Source organism: Scomber japonicus, chromosome 17 (assembly GCF_027409825.1).
Source record: "Scomber japonicus isolate fScoJap1 chromosome 17, fScoJap1.pri, whole genome shotgun sequence".
In the NCBI taxonomy this organism is placed as follows: Eukaryota; Metazoa; Chordata; class Actinopteri; order Scombriformes; family Scombridae; genus Scomber; species Scomber japonicus.
Genome location: NC_070594.1, coordinates 21,582,250 through 21,598,701, shown reverse-complemented (window position 1 = coordinate 21,598,701; position 16,452 = coordinate 21,582,250). Strand labels below are relative to the sequence as shown.

The 16,452-nt window shown below is 41.4% G+C and overlaps 2 protein-coding genes across 2 annotated transcripts; one reads left to right on the top strand and one right to left on the bottom strand.

Moving 5' to 3' along the window:
* Position 1: 1 nt before the first annotated feature.
* On the bottom strand, positions 2–2,165 carry LOC128377090 (NADH dehydrogenase [ubiquinone] 1 beta subcomplex subunit 1-like). The gene is made up of 3 exons (XM_053336980.1): positions 2,072–2,165; positions 597–741; positions 2–185 (listed from the first exon to the last, which is right to left on the bottom strand). The coding sequence occupies exons 2-3, from the start codon at positions 734–736 to the stop codon at positions 149–151; spliced, it is 177 nt and encodes a 58-aa protein (XP_053192955.1). The 5' UTR covers positions 737–741; positions 2,072–2,165; the 3' UTR covers positions 2–148.
* Positions 2,166–2,358: 193 nt separating this feature from the next.
* cpsf2 (cleavage and polyadenylation specific factor 2) lies at positions 2,359–10,998 on the top strand. Its single transcript, XM_053336644.1, has 15 exons — positions 2,359–2,489; positions 2,874–3,039; positions 3,131–3,290; positions 3,972–4,077; positions 4,166–4,295; positions 4,392–4,507; positions 4,810–4,997; positions 5,096–5,386; positions 5,578–5,678; positions 5,932–6,135; positions 6,226–6,378; positions 6,693–6,915; positions 7,192–7,506; positions 8,206–8,340; positions 9,811–10,998. The coding sequence occupies exons 2-15, from the start codon at positions 2,891–2,893 to the stop codon at positions 9,901–9,903; spliced, it is 2,364 nt and encodes a 787-aa protein (XP_053192619.1). The 5' UTR covers positions 2,359–2,489; positions 2,874–2,890; the 3' UTR covers positions 9,904–10,998.
* The last annotated feature ends 5,454 nt before the right edge of the window (positions 10,999–16,452 follow it).

Here is a 16,452-nt window from a genome sequence, read left to right as displayed (position 1 = left end):
ATTTTGATGAGAAAGAGCATTTTTAATTATTGAATCATACAACTCAAACAACAGGTAACGGGATTCTTCTTAAATATTTATAATTTGAGGAGCACCCATCAGTCATTCACACCCACAGACGACAGGACAAGTTCCAGGGCTGGTTTGTCTACTTCCAGGTCACCTCCTCGCCAGTCTTCAGCTCCCTGTAGAGAAGAGAAGTCAGACAGTTTTCATCACACTGTTCCCATACCTCATCTGTAATTAGATGACCTTCATATCATTCAGTTCAGGAATGAAACTTCTGCTTTAACTTAAAATACTGAGAAGATTCTGATGTGAAAAATGACAAGTTAAACACAAGACTAGAGGCTATATTCAACTTTTTGGTTCTAATCTAAAATGAGTCAAATCTTAAATCATGTTCTAAATATTTGGTTAGGAAAGAAAAGTAAATTGAGTGACTGCATCTGCAACTTCATGTATTCCCTGAGTCAATAAACTATCTTGCAGATTTAAAAACCCCATACATTAAATCAAGTCTGTGGGGTATACAGTCACAAACGTCATCACATGACTTCCTTCATTTACTGAGCTGTTTTACTTTTGATTCTTACCTGCTATATAAAGCACTTTTGTTCCTAAAAGCTGTCAGCTTCTGGTCCTGTTGTTTGTCGAGGTACCATCCAATCACAAAACCCATGGGCACCAAGATGTTCACCCAATGCTCGCGTGCAATGGCTACAAAGTTAACCATGGTTCCTACACATGTAAGCAGAAGACACATTGCAACGTTAATACTGAGGTATTGATGTTTGCTATCAGATATCTATTTAACACACTTAGGGAATCAGTTTCATCTACAATGTGAACACACCAAGTTAGATCATGGTATTGCTGCAGTGGAGATCTGTTTAACACAGTCAAAACAAACCAGTGCAACTATTGCATGGTTAAGAAAACTGAATACATGCATGAGCTTGCATATCATAAGGCCAAGAAAAGGTTTCATGAACAGTATCCCTACAATCATCAGTTCTACAATCATTCCACTTGATACAACTGTAAACACAGGCCTATCTATCAGCTACAGTTTGGTTAAATTTACAGATGATTCAATGATACAGCACGCTCTGCCATCTTATATTTTAATTTTTAGAAAGCCATAATATGCTTGTTTTATCTCTGTAATGCTATTGTTATGGATCATCTTAGTAAACTGCCCCCAAATAAAGCCATTATAAATTGTATTTTTATGGTTTAGTTTGGTTATTGTTTCTTATCTTTTGTTTTTCTTGATCTCTTTCTCCTCCTTCTATATTTGTCCTCCTTTTCTAATTGAATAAGGCATGCAGTGCAGAGTGCCCTGATCAAGCATCCTTGAAGGTTTTTCCACCTGTCACTCACATTTTTCTGTTGTTTCAGTGTGTTTCAATTTGTGTCTTCAGCATAAACACCAACTGTACTGTACTGGATCTGCATTAAATCATTTCTTGATATGTCCAATTGTGAACCTTGTAAACTGTGCTATCACCTGTTTTAGGACAGTCCATCTTGAGGCTGCTACACACATAACACTGATCAACTTTATTTCTGACTGGAAATTAATAGCATTACAGAATTGAAGTACACCTGACAAATCGTGATAACCTCATACCCTTATATTTTCCAACTTATATAATTCCAGAGAAGTAATTGCCAGATGAGAGTCATATCTAAATCTCAAGGTCCATCAATTACACATATATTGCAATCAACAGCGGCTGTAACACAGCGGTCACATGAAGACTATAAATGCAGTGTGTGTTATTTCACTATTTGCACGGTCCTGATATTCTTACTACTCAACAAATAGAGCTAAACACTGAAAATATAGCTATCTTCTTTACTTTTGAGGAACCAACTCATCGCACCAGAGCTAGTAGCACCTGGCTGGCTAATCGACTAGCAAGCTACATTTAGCAAGTATCATTTTTCCTTTGGAAACTGTTTCTCGGGATACAAATTGAAAAGGGTGTTTACCATAACAAATGCTCTATAGTGTGTATACGCCCAATAAGCAGACACAACACGGGAATATGAAAAACATTACCTTATGTTTACACCAAGTCGTGGCCTTCAGCTCTTCATTCAGCAGGCAGAGGACATTGGACTCTACCAACTGGGCAAATACGACGTGGTTACTTAAACGATACAAATACTATTATTAGTGTACATTCTAGATGAATGAGCTAAAACATAATTTACACACGATAAAATTACAATATTAATGTAAAATACGTATTTCTATTTATCTATAGTAGGACAAAATTATTATTGGGTGATTCCACATAAAATTATTTGTATTTGACACCGCCCACACTTGGTACGTTCCTTCACCCATGATGCTGCTCGACAAGTGTGTTCATAAACGCTAGCCAACATGTCTTAAAGCTGGAAATATAGAATAACTTCGTTTGTTGTGTTTCTACTCCCAAGTAGCATACATTTATGCTATTTCATATTTATTGGTATGTTTGTGTGTTCCTTTTGTCGATTCAAGCAGCTTAAATCCGCTAGCTAAACAAATGTAGCTAGCATGCTAAACAGGCAGACTTTGCCGGGTGATTTTCTTACAATATTTAATTGTGCAACCTGCCAACCAACTGTGCTTACTTTAAATGTACTCACTGTTAGACTAGGGGTATATTTCACAAGGCTAACGTGTGTAACATGGTATTAAAATATCGTACTATTTAAACGCACAATTGGACTACAGTTTCCCTTTGTTTTCTTTACTTGTAACATACTTGAATTGGATATGTTGTGGTCGGTCGCTCATATTGTTTTGTTCATTAGGAGGGCTTTAGGTTATAGTCTAGCATAATCTAATAGTAACTCATTTGTATTTGCAGCTTGACAATTTAAGACAATGACGTCCATTATCAAGCTGACAGCCGTGTCGGGGGTCCAGGAGGAGTCGGCCCTCTGTTACCTGCTGCAGGTGGATGAATTCCGCTTCCTCCTGGACTGTGGCTGGGATGAGAACTTCTCAATGGACATTATTGATGCTATGAAACGGTAATTGTGGCATCCATCTGTTGATTACATCTCCTCCTGCTATATGAATTATAACAATATTAATGTGTGATGTCCATTACTCTCCACCCAGATATGTCCATCAGGTTGATGCTGTTCTTCTCTCCCATCCTGACCCCTTACACCTGGGAGCCCTGCCATACGCTGTGGGGAAACTGGGCTTAAACTGCACTATATATGCCACAATACCTGTCTACAAGATGGGGCAAATGTTCATGTATGATCTATACCAGGTAAGAGAGTGCTGTGTGGTGATGTGATGATGTACCGTTTTTAGTCTATACAATCATTTCCATTGCTGTGATTATCATTGATTTCAAATAGGACACAGTAAACCAATAGAGGATCAGGCTCGTGTCTTTCCTGTTCTAGCCACTCTGGCCCGTGACCTTCTTAACATTAGCCATGAGGTGTGCCTGGCTTATGGGTGTCAAAAGATTGCAAGCATCACATTCTATTTGTTAGTAGTGATGTATAGAAGTTTTGTAGAGCAGCAGTCAGTTTAGGTGGCCTTTAAAAGCCCAGGTATAACAGGCCTTGCACTCCAGAAATCAGTCAGTCAATTTCACTGCGAAATATAAATGAAAAAGTAAGACATGGGACACTGAGCTGCTTCAAGAGTGATTTCCAGTCATCTGTCTTAAACTTTGAATAATGCAGAGTCCAATAAAGCTGCAATGTACAGATGACTGCGCAGTAATTATATCCAGAAGTACTTTATCTGTACTGTATTATAGTGCTAAATGTCAGATTTCAGGAAACTTTGATGTTTACCATCATATTTTAACCTATAATAACTGTGGCATGAAACATCTATGTTGCTGCGTGGGTGGGTGCATGCATGTAAAATCATTTATAGATACAGCTTGAATGCATGATTACTATTTTATAATGTTCCTTTTCTTTCCGCTTAGTCTCGAAACAACAGTGAAGATTTCACACTCTTCACCCTCGACGATGTGGATTGTGCATTTGACAAAATCCAGCAACTGAAATACTCTCAGATTGTCAATCTGAAAGGTGAGTTACAGTCAGGAGTCAGCCTTGTGTATGTCTCGTAGGCACGAAAGTGTATTTATATGATTTGTATTTGATTTGTACCTCACAGGGAAAGGGCACGGTCTTTCCATTACACCACTCCCGGCTGGTCACATGATCGGAGGGACTATTTGGAAAATTGTGAAGGACGGGGAGGAGGAGGTTGTTTATGCTGTGGACTTCAACCACAAGAGAGAGATGTGAGAACAAAGACAACACGCATGTAAAGAAGAATATTGTTTTTAGTTTGACTCTGAGTTCATGCCTGTTTTTACTCTGTTTTCTTTCAATTCCAGCCACTTGAACGGATGCATGTTGGAGAGCATCAGTCGTCCTTCTTTGCTTATCACAGACTCCTTCAATGCTACATATGTACAACCACGTCGCAAACAAAGGGATGAGCAGCTCCTTAGTAAGTCATCTTCACAGGTCTCTATAGTAATAGTATTTAAATTACATATTAGAGTATTCAGTCAAGGTAAGTAATTATGACTTTCCTGACTTGATTCCAACATCACAATTGAAAACTTAGAACCATTTTCTTCTTCTCTATCAGAAAGTGTTTGTCTTGCTTTATATCCTTTCATCTTAAACCCTTTGTACCTCTATTGGTCAGAGAATAGCCTGTACTCCTCCTTCTATGTCTGTAACACTGAGAAATGTAATATAATGGGTGAATAATGCATCTTATTCTTCTTTTTTCTTTCCTCACAGCCAATGTCATGGAGACTCTTCGTGGTGACGGTAATGTCCTTATTTCCGTGGATACAGCTGGTCGCGTGTTAGAGCTGGCTCAGCTCCTGGACCAAATTTGGAGGACAAAGGATGCTGGACTCGGAGCTTACCCGCTCGCCTTGCTTAACAACGTCAGCTACAATGTAGTGGAGTTCTCCAAATCCCAGGTATCAGTCACAGAGATTCACCGTGACAGCATATTATAATTTCATAGCACATTTAAAGAATATCTGTACAAGTCATCGCTTTTACCCGCTGTGTGTAGGTGGAGTGGATGAGTGACAAGCTCATGAGGTGCTTTGAGGACAAGAGAAACAACCCCTTCCAGTTCCGTCACTTGACTCTGTGCCACAGTCTGGCAGACCTGGCCCGGGTGCCCAGCCCGAAGGTGGTGCTGTGCAGCCAGCCAGACCTGGAATCTGGCTTTTCTCGAGAACTCTTCATCCAGTGGTGTCAAGACACCAAAAACTCCATCATCCTGACCTATCGCACCACACCCGGAACCCTGGCCCGCTACCTCATCGACAACCCTGGAGAGAAGATGCTGGATCTGGAGGTGACACCGGCAGTCATGATGCTGATTTGCTTTGATGGGGGAGGGGGGGGTGTAGATTAATCTCTTCTTTTGTCCCGAGGGGGGGGGCTTCTGTCCCCCACATTCAGACCTAGCTGAGGAAACAACAATATGTGTCATTCTGTCATTTTCACCATCATGTACTATCTTTCATACTCTTCTCATCGTGACAGGTGAGGAAAAGAGTGAAGCTGGAAGGCAAGGAACTGGAAGAATTCCTTGAAAATGATAAAATAAAGAAAGAAGCTGCTAAAAAACTTGAACAAGCAAAAGAGTAAGTCCCAGAAGAGATACACATGGGTGCATAAGGGGTGCACGTCTCTTATTGCTGATGCTTATGTTTGCATGCTTTATTCACTTGATTTATATAATTTTACAGTCTGTTAGTTTATTTAAATGAAACATGGGACCAGAGTCATGACGTGTGTTCATGCAGTAACATTTATAGTCAAAAAAATATACAGCAAAAATACGTTGAAAAAATGTAAATATGTGGACTACTAATGTTTATTTTGATGCACTCGCAGGGTGGATGTGGACTCCAGTGACGAGAGCGATATGGACGACGACCTGGATCAGCCAGCCGTCGTGAAAACCAAACACCACGACTTGATGATGAAGGGCGAGGGGAGCCGCAAAGGCAGTTTCTTCAAACAAGCCAAGAAGTCCTACCCGATGTTCCCCACACACGAGGAGAGAATCAAATGGGACGAGTACGGAGAAGTCATCAGGTACGGAGAGATGGACGTAGACATGGGAAGCCTTACACCTGATGTGTATGAATTAGCAGTTAGTCCGTTAACCAACATGTTTTTTCACAGGTTAGAAGACTTTCTTGTTCCCGAACTGCAAGCCACAGAGGAGGAGAAAAGCAAATTGGAGTCAGGGATGACCAATGGTGATGAGCCCATGGACCAGGACCTCTCTGTCGTCCCCACAAAATGCATCTCCAGTGTAGAAAATCTTGAAATCAGGTCAGTGATCATCTTGCTAGTACTCTGTAGGAAATGCTCTCCTCTTGCTCATAAAACGCCTGTTAGAGTTGATCAGTGGCCAACAGTTCAGTGTGGCGTTGCACTGTGCTGGATGGCCTCCAAATATGAATGAGCATAACTGTTTGAGTGTGTCGCTGAAAAAGGACGATGTCAAGTCAGCAAACTCCTCTTCCATAAATTACAACTCCGTCAAGAAATCCTGTCTCGGCTCGTGTTAAAGTAATGCTCGACAAATCAGCAGTATTAAAAGTATTTTATCCTGTCTTCACCTTCCTTCCCCTCCACCTCGACAGAGCCAGAGTTACATATATAGACTATGAAGGTCGCTCCGACGGTGACTCCATAAAGAAGATTATTAATCAGATGAAGCCCAGACAGCTGGTGATCGTTCACGGGCCGCCAGAAGCCAGCCTGGACCTGGCCGAATCCTGCAAGGCCTTCAGCAAGGACATTAAAGTCTACACGCCCAAACTTCAAGAGACGATAGACGCCACCAGTGAGACGCACATCTACCAGGTCAGCCAGTTCAGCTTGGTTTCCATTTAAATTCCACAGCCTCATTTGTGATTGGCTGTTGAGTTTACATCTTATCCCTTAAATGTGTTTATTAGATTCATAAATTGAACATATTCTGCTTTGAAGTTGTAAAATCTTATAAATCTGTCATTATCAGGGCTTTTATTTGTGTTTTAATCCTTTTGGTGAACTGCTGCAAGGTTGATTTCTTTAGCAACGCCCACGCTAGAGTATAAAAGCAACCTCTTCACCCTCTATTATCTATTTGTGGTGAAGGTGCGGTTGAAAGACTCCTTGGTGAGCTCCCTGCAGTTCTGCAAGGCCAAAGACACAGAGCTGGCGTGGATCGACGGCGTGCTGGACATGCGCGTGGTGAAAGTGGACACTGGCGTGATGCTGGAGGAGGGAGTGAAAGAGGAGGCGGAGGACGGCGACCTGGCCATGGACATCGCCCCTGATCTCAGCGTGGACCACAGCTCCACCGTGGTGGCAGCCCAGCGGGCCATAAAGAACCTGTTCGGAGAGGATGAGAAGGAGGTGTCGGAGGAGAGCGACGTCATCCCCACGCTGGAGCCGCTGCCTTCGAATGAGGTGAGGGAACAGGGAACATGTGCTGATTAGTCACAGTCCAGCAGAGCTCGGCACTGACGGGATTAATTCTTGGTATGAGTTTGGGGGGGAAATGTGTGGAAAATAAATTTGTGGTCATTAAGCTTTTAAAATTATCACTTTGGAACAAGTTTAACATTTTGTTATTGCGCTATTAACTGGGACATACTGTAGGTCAATAGTATTGAATCAGTGAAGCGTCCCACCCCAAACTGATGGGATCATATAAAAAAAGAGGGAAGAAAGCCAAAGATGGTGCATTGCTTTAATTAAGCATCGAGAGATTTTCTTTCGAGTGGAAGCATTGCCGACTTTTCCACTCATATCATGGAGGTAACCTCATTTTGAGGCACTTTGCGTTCATTTTACATTCATGCAAATGACTTCTGCTGGTGGAAAAAGATACGAGCAGCAGAGGACTTTTCGGAGACAGTGGACCAAAACTCTTATTTTCATGCCCTAAGAAAGACTCAGTGTTGTGAGGAAAAGGGTTCAGACACAATTTGCCCAAGGTGAGTCGCAGATAAGAGGTTATCCCAAAGCAGACACACATGGGACTCATAACTGCAGATGGTCCAAACTTTTTTCTTGATGCTTGTATATAATTGTGGTTGTCCACAAGGGCGGACAAGCAATTCAGACAGCCTCTTTTTAAGCAACTGTCTCCCACTCTCCCTCCAGATTCCAGGGCATCAGTCGGTGTTCATCAACGAGCCTCGCCTGTCTGACTTCAAGCAGGTCCTGCTGAGAGAGGGCATCCAGGCCGAGTTTGTGGGAGGAGTACTGGTATGCAACAACATGGTGGCCGTCCGCAGGGTGAGTGTCCTTCCCCCCGGCTCAGTGAGCGTGCTATCCATCAGCTCCCTGCAGCGCAACTCGCCACTCGCACTAAACAGGGAAAGTGGCCAGCACAGAAGACATATGGCACCAGCTCGTTTTACGCCAGAAAATATAACATTGAACTTTTTGGTTTTATTCCATATTGATTCATATGAAGGCTTAGTCACATGAGTAATGGTATACTGCATAGCCAATCAAGAATTAAAAACTCTTCTAAGAACTACACACTAGAGGAGTAAAAAAAAAAAACATCCTTTCATATCCTGTCTCTTGTTCCTAACACTCTTACATTATTCCCTTTTAAGGCATTAGATTCAGCTTGCAGAGTTTGCTTGAGGACAATAATGCATCACTGCAGCAAACAGAAAAAACAACTAACACATTTCCAGTGACACGAGTATTCATTGCCACACAATCTGTCGAGTGAGCCATCAGAAGTAGCGATGCACAGCTGAAAGTTGTCACCATAAGACACGCTAATATCGTTGCAAAGATAGTACGACACGTTCGGCTTCTCACATTGTTTGATGATGGATCGCACATCTCGAGCAAGCAGTGCTTTTCGATGCAGTGGGAAGGTTCTTTTCAGTGCTGCAGGGAATACAGCAGCTCAGCCTGGAGTCTAGAGACTCCAGCTATACTGTGTGTGTGTGTCTGTGTGTGTGTCTGTATGTGTCTGTGTGTGTGTGTGTGTGTGTGTTATCAGATGATGGCTGTCAGCCAAAATCAGACAATTGACTTGGCAGAGATATGTTGTAGTTTAATATTTAAAACCTTTTAGTTTGGCCAGCAAGATTATTCTTATTTACCAACAACATCAGATATAATGTCATCTGAAAAGAGATGATGAAACACAATTGGTCAGAATTTCGCAGAACATTATAAGTAAACAGTGTCTGAGTGTGTTTTGTGATGGTTGGGAAATAGAGTTTATTTATTTACACACTATTAAATAATAATATAATAATACCACAGAGAGAAACAAATACAGACTGTGTAAGTAGGATAAAACATTAAAAAAAAAAAGGCATTTGAAAAGATCTCAACTCCAAAAAAAAGCATAAAAAAGAATCACAAGCAGAAGTTAACAACTCTCAACTAAAGGGGAAAAGTAGGAATGAGCCAGGATACCAACAACAAAATGCATAATTGACAAGAACTTAAAATAGATGTAACCCAGAAAATGAAATCAAAGAGAACTGAGACTGTTGAAGGAGCACGTATGTCTGTGTGGGTGTTCTATTTAACTGTGAAAAACTTGATTCATTAGACACTTTTGATCCCAAGCACACAGGAGCAGATAGAGAAAATGTTAATTTTAGAGTTGTGCAGTGTTCAGGCCTGTGTATCTACCATTTTAAAGGTGAAAGCGTGTCATACAAAGTGTTAATGAATGTTATGCCAGGACCCTGATGAGCTGTGCATCTTTGTTCTCTCCTTGTCCAGACGGAGGCCGGACGCATTGGGCTGGAAGGCTGCCTGTGTGACGACTACTATAAGATCCGGGAGCTGCTGTATCAGCAGTACGCTGTAGTATAACAGCAGCAGGACACGCCGCAACGGAGCTCACCGTGGCAATACAGAGACAATGCTTTATGAGGACTCTACCCAGAGGAGAAGAGCCTAACACACTCAGGCTACCTCTGCCCCCATGGGCGACTCCAGCTGTTTCACTGCAAACATCGGTGTACATTTTCCCCTTTTTTATATGTATTTTTTCCAGATAACATTTTTTTTATTGTTAGTTTACCTCTGCAAAGTGAGAGGCAGATGCTTTACCCGGACTGACCTTTATATGTGAAGACTTTACAAATCAGAAGTTCTCATATTCCTAAACCAGCCCTCCCTCTGTACAGTAACATCCCCATGCACTGGATGAACCGAAGAATGCTTCCCTCCTCTTATTCATTAAAAACAGTCTGTTTTTTTTTTTTCAAATATGCATTGCTGTGAAAGGTTTGTCCCAGATGTTCATGCTAGAGTTAGCACTGGGTATTCAACCTGAGTGCTTTCTGGATACTGACAAGAACTCAAAGCTTGTCAAGTGCTGATAGATGGTATCGAATGCTTTCCCATATTTTTAGCCTTGTTTTGGTACACTTGGATCAAATATTCCTTGTTCAATCTGGACATTTTTGCAAATTTTATACACTAGTTAATTCAGGTAAGTTCTTGTGTGGCCACTTATCTTAAAATGGCATAACAAATGTATTATTACACTTCCATAAAGATGGAGGACTTGCAAGAAGTGGACTTAAAAAAATAATGGTCAAAATTGAATCTGCAGAGGCTGAGAATTTCACTCCTTTGTATAAACAAATTTCCTATACTTCTCAAAATGCAACTTGATAGATTGATACACTTTGACCAGACTTTACCTTGTAAATGCTTCCAGCTACCATTTGTAATTTGCAGAATTTCTGCTATAAATCCAAAGCGGCAATAACAGTGAACATAACCTTGTTAACACAGGCTGAGTAGTACTCCTCATGACAAGTAAACAGATTAGTAAAATTGGTTGAATTCCCCTTTAAATGCTGTAAAAGTGTAGAAGTTTGGTATATTTGTTACATGAAAATGTTTTTGTGTATTGCTCAATTTATGACATTGAAAAATATAATTTTGGTATCTATACTAAAAGTTTGATATCATATTGGCATCATTATTGAAACATTTCAAACCATACCCAGGCCATTCCATAGCTGATGTGGTGTTTTTCATTTGGCATCTGCACCATAACAGCACATCACTGCCTACTAGGTCAACTAGTTACTGCAGTAACACCAGATGGAGACATTTTTCAGCTGTATCTAACCAGCCTTTGAATACCCATATCAAATCTGCCCATGCAGCAGGACCATCTGTATTATAGTGGTGAGATGACATTGTCCCCGAAGTGATAACTGGGATTGAATATAACTCAACCTGCTATGTAGTGAGCTCGGATTAACACTCTTTATATTTCAGGCAACTGTCTCTCGCAGCAGAAAATGTTTACCTCCCTGGCTGTTTGTGACAGGGTGAAAAAAAATAATGAAATGGTTGAGCAGTTTGTTTTCTTATCTTTTTCAGGCACATGGATATACAGCCTCACCTCTGCTGTGCCCCAGCGAGGTGGAACCAATGTATTAGAAAGTTAGGCGATAAGGGGGAAGGGGAGGGGGGGTGTTGCTGGCGTGAGGATGGAGGGTGTCATCGCCAGAGCAGTGTGTTCCAGTTTGCCGTGGTGGCACATTGACTCGGTTGATTACATTTGCACCACTGTGTGAATCCCCGGGGTAGATCCTTAACGTAGGCAGCTGTGGAATGCCACTTATATGGATATACCAAAACAAAACAGCCCGCCTCCACACCTCTTCATCACCCCCAACTCTCCCATCTCACACGTGCCGATAGTGGTGGAGACTCCTCCTACACTGATAGCCTGTTAAGCAATCACAGGGGGGCACACACAAGTAGGACAGTGAAAGTGAGCAGTGTTAAGGTGTGTGCGTGTGTGTATGTGTGTGGGTGAACATGCACATGGTTGGAGGAGTTAGACACTTGAGCACGGATGGCTGGCTGGCGTGCAGGCCTGTTTTTATACAGTTGCATAACATACAGTTTTGCACTTTAGAAACATTAAAATTTAAATGCTCTTTTTTAATCCATGGCTCACACAGACACACACACAAAAAAACTTCAGAAATGCATCAATGATGCCTTTATTTATTTTTTTATTTTTTTCCTCTCCCTGAACCTCGGTAACCTGTGACAGACTGAGGCTGAGTGAGAGATAGAGAGTTAAAGTGGAGGAGAGGGAGAGAAGCTCTTCTGTGCCACAGAGCATGCCAGCCCTGCCCAGTCACTGCTTTTCATTTTGATAATTGACCGGCAACGCCAGAAATGTCCATCAGCTAATCCTCTTAGCTTTCATAATGCTGACTCTGTCACAGAAGCCCCTGTTTTAATGTAACGAGCAGCTAAGCCCAGAGCACAGGGCAGAGTCGCCCTGGGCCACTGAGGCCACTCTGCCCTCTGGAGGCCGGCGAGAGACCTGCTCTCAGCTCAACAAGTGCCCTGCCAATCTGTCAGACCTCGATAAATTACAGATTCATAACCTGGCTTCAAGGTGAACAACCCTCTGCCTTTCACACTCTACTCACTGGCGCAATGTGGCAAAAGCTACAACGAGAGAAAAAAAGGAGCATCTTGGTGGTGTATATCCATTCATCTGTGTGGATTGGAGGATGAATGAATATAATCCCTTTTGAATTCCCGGTCTCCTCACTAAGCAGACCACTTAATGCCAATGACATCAATGTAATAATGTGAAAGGGGATGCATTTCTATGAAACCACACAATATTCAAACATAGCATAAGGCACAAAAATCCTATGATACCCCATGCTAAAAATGGAACTTGATCTTTTCACTCTGGCCAAATGGACATCATGCTAAATTTCTTGTGTGTTTGCAAAGTAGTCCTTTGAGATCAGAATGATTACTAAATGTTTTATAAAATTGTGGAGTCTAGGCTTCCATGCCTTTATCTCAGCTTTTGAGAAAATGCAAAATAATTAAATTATGAGGCACGATTTTCCAAGATCTTGCAATATTTAAATACTCAAATTAACAGAGAGAATTACTTATTGGAGACTGTATTTATTTTGCAGATGGAAAGCTTAAAGAATTATGCCTTCCTTACTAACAAGTTGTTTATAGTTTAATTTGGTATGCAAACTAAGACGTAACAAACATATTTTGTGGTTTTATGGGGAATTACGTGCATGGATTCAAAGAATTTCTTGAGTACCAGGGAGACGCTGTGCTTGGCTCAACAAGGAGTAGGAGTCCACCTCCTTAAAAACCACAACAGCTACTAAGCTAGACTAGCTCTGTCCTTGATGCTAAGCTATTATTCTCACTCTAGCTTCATGGATAGCACACAATCTACCCCTCCACAAGAAAATGAACAAGTGTATTTCCCAAAACATTCAACTGTTCCTTTAAAAATGTGATTGCATTGCATTTAACAATATTTTAGTTAAAATTATTTAGGTCCTTGGATACTTCTTGGGAGTGAGTTTACTGTTCTTGTTTTCAATCTCTTCATTTTCTCCCCCTCCACTTTTGCCCAATCAACATTTCATAATTCCCCTCAAGGCCTATCGCTTTCTTTTGTCCTCCATCTCTTCCCCAATTCTTCTCTCTATGGGTAATCCCTCTGTGCCAGCGTCTTCCAGTGGTAATTGTCCTTTAGTAAAAGGAACCATTTATGCCCACTCACTCTTTAAGACACATAGAGAGGCTGTGTTGAGTAGGAATCCTGAATTACACCAGCACAGAGGTGATCCTCTTATGCAACCTGCTCTTCACACCCATCCGCAAAGCAGGAATTGCTCACGAGCACAAATCCACGAAAGGCACTTGCTGCCAGATTATCCACAGTCCACAATACCGCAGCTGCCATGTTGCCTTTTTGATGAAACAATGCGTTTTGTTGGGCGCATTCATGGCTGGGACTGATCCTGGCAGGCTTTCTGGCAGAGACATGTGGATGACTTAGCGATCATGTGTATGTGACTGGATATTTAGGACAGATCACATGAGATTGTTTTGCTTGGCCGAAGTACAAACAGTGCATTCTTCTTCTCTCGGAGCAAAACAAACCCGACCAGCTGGTTGTCCGTAACTTGAGGAGATGCAGGCAATAGGATCAGGGAAACACGTTCTTGGATGAGGGCAGTAGCAGCAGCAGCAGCAGCAGCAGCCTCTTAGCAAACTGCATTCAGGCTGACATGTGGTTCCAGCCAGTCAGCAGAATGCAACCTGGCCGGCCTCCTCTTTCCGCTCAGCACATCAGAGGGAAGCAGCCCTATCTGATGTGACATGGCTGACATCACCTTGAGAGCTGTGAGGAGACCCAGCCGATGATTAATTCAAGCTCAGAAAAACATGAAGAGGGTTAGCTCTTTGTTTACCCCTGAAGACGTCTCTCCTAAACACAGGTCGACTCTCTGGCATGACACAGGGCCATGCAAGAAGGCTGAATCATCTGCAGGGAACTATGTCGATGTGAAAACATGCAGAGGCCAAACCGAGCAGTGTGAATCCAGAGAAGTGACTCAGCATTACAAGCGTTTATCTGCGTGCCGTTCAGTTTAGATGCCGGTGCTGTGAATGGTGGCCTGCAGACCTCGGTTAAACAGAAATCTCCAAATTATTCTGCTTTCCTTAACTTGCTTTAGGGTTTAGTGTCACCCGGGAGGAGAGGTGTCACCCATAGCGCCCCAAATCGCAGTACTAAATACAAAAATGTCTTTTAAACAGTCTTTTAAAACTGTCACTCACATGTTTTTGTTTGGCATTTTCTGGCTGTGTGATGTTGAGGACTGAATATAAATGAGTTTCCAGAGTCGGGCCAGATTTAGGTCACGAAAATAGTGACTTGAAACTTAACTCAGACTGCTGTGAGACCTGTCTTGACTTGAGATGTAAAAGTAAAAACATTCAAGTATCAAGTTTTTATCTCATTAAATCTGGTAGGCTATAGTATAAAATACAACAAACCCTGAGTTGTAATTATTAGGCTCTGAAATGAACTTAAGAAAAAAAAACATTATTAAAGCCTTGAAACTAAATTTTTTAAATCAGCTTTGTACATGGAGCACTTAAACAATTGTTGCCAAATTTTAAATTAAGTTTCAGTTGTTTCATATTAGAGATTTCTCCCTGTGACTCAATTGGAAAATGATGACATCACACCTCTGTGCACCAATTAGAACAACACACTAAGAACAATATTTGCATTAAAATCCGATGACAGTTCTGACTGCTGCCGGCACTGTTAATAAAATCTGATCGAATCACACCTAATTATTCAATATGAAGCAGATTAGCTGAGTTGTTGAGAATTAAAAATAATAATAATTCAGTACTCTTACACAATTGGAATGTTGAAGCCTCACATATACTGAGAATGGACTGAAATAGTGAACATTTTGAGGATTTTAACAGTAATTATTGTGATTAGTCTACCTTTTCATATTTTTTTGATTCTCTACAGCTCAGGATGCTACAGTGACTTGTTCATATAGTGTCTTATTGGGTGATACAGATGTTTCCTGGCAACCAATGTACACGCTACTAAAGAAATGAAGTTAACTAGATGAGACAGTTTGTTTAAATCTTAATAGTGCAACCTGATTTATTAAATCATAGGTTGAAACTAGCTGGTAGTTATAAGAACTTAGGAGGAATTTATGGAATAGAATAATGGGTTTACAGCTGGTGCAACTGGCTTCTGATCTATATGTGTAAAATTGATGGAGTTCCCCATTAAAAACATTTCGGTAAGTTCTCCTTGAAAAGGCACATTCCAAACCTCGTGCCTGCTTATGAATAATAACACCATGACATTAACAACTCCTACTCCAGTATGGAGGTGTGCAGGGTGGTGAAATCACACAGCAGGGAAATCTACCAGCTCATTGACTTTATTGCACACCCTTCCACCCCCGGCTCTAAATGAATAAAGCAAAAAGACCTCATCTTCGCTTGTCCTCTGTTTCAGAGTACTGTTGGCAGTATTAACACAGACTTTGCAGCCTGTCTCTGCAACTCTGGTGCTATCTTCCTGGAATGAATGAGCTGCATGCTTCTGCTGGCATAACCTCTGTGGTAAGTCTGAATGGGTCTCTCCACTGTTCTTTGCAAGGGGAAAAGGTTGCTCTTTACAGTGCCTGCCTAGCCTTCCTTTTCTGCTCTGCAGACAAAAGAATAATGAAGCTATTTATGTGCAGCTCATTACAAAAGACTTTCTCAGACATAGCCAACCTTTTTCCTTTAGCCACTGTCCATCGTCAGTCTGCATAGCACCCCAAACAGTCAAACCTTCATCCAATTTCACGCAGTTCTGATGCTGAAATGAATAAAACTGTTCTAAAATGTTGTATTGATGTCTTTGGCCCAAGCAGTCAGGGCAATATTTTGATAGATGAACTTTAGTTTCTGTGAGGGTAGTAAGCAAAGTGAAAAATAAGGTTTGGTGGCACCAGAATAATAAGTGAAAGCTTGGAGGAGTAATTAACATAAAGGTAAATCAAA

Bases quoted from the DNA above. Each gene is read 5' to 3' on its own strand.
- LOC128377090 (XM_053336980.1), bottom strand. From the start codon at position 736: ATGGTTAACTTTGTAGCCATTGCACGCGAGCATTGGGTGAACATCTTG. The intron at 186-596 runs GTAAGAATCAAA...TCTTCTCTACAG, and splicing joins AAAAGTGCTTTATATAGCAG to GGAGCTGAAGACTGGCGAGG.
- cpsf2 (XM_053336644.1), top strand. From the start codon at position 2,891: ATGACGTCCATTATCAAGCTGACAGCCGTGTCGGGGGTCCAGGAGGAG. The intron at 4,508-4,809 runs GTAAGTCATCTT...CTTTCCTCACAG, and splicing joins AAGGGATGAGCAGCTCCTTA to CCAATGTCATGGAGACTCTT. The intron at 5,679-5,931 runs GTAAGTCCCAGA...ATGCACTCGCAG, and splicing joins AAACTTGAACAAGCAAAAGA to GGTGGATGTGGACTCCAGTG.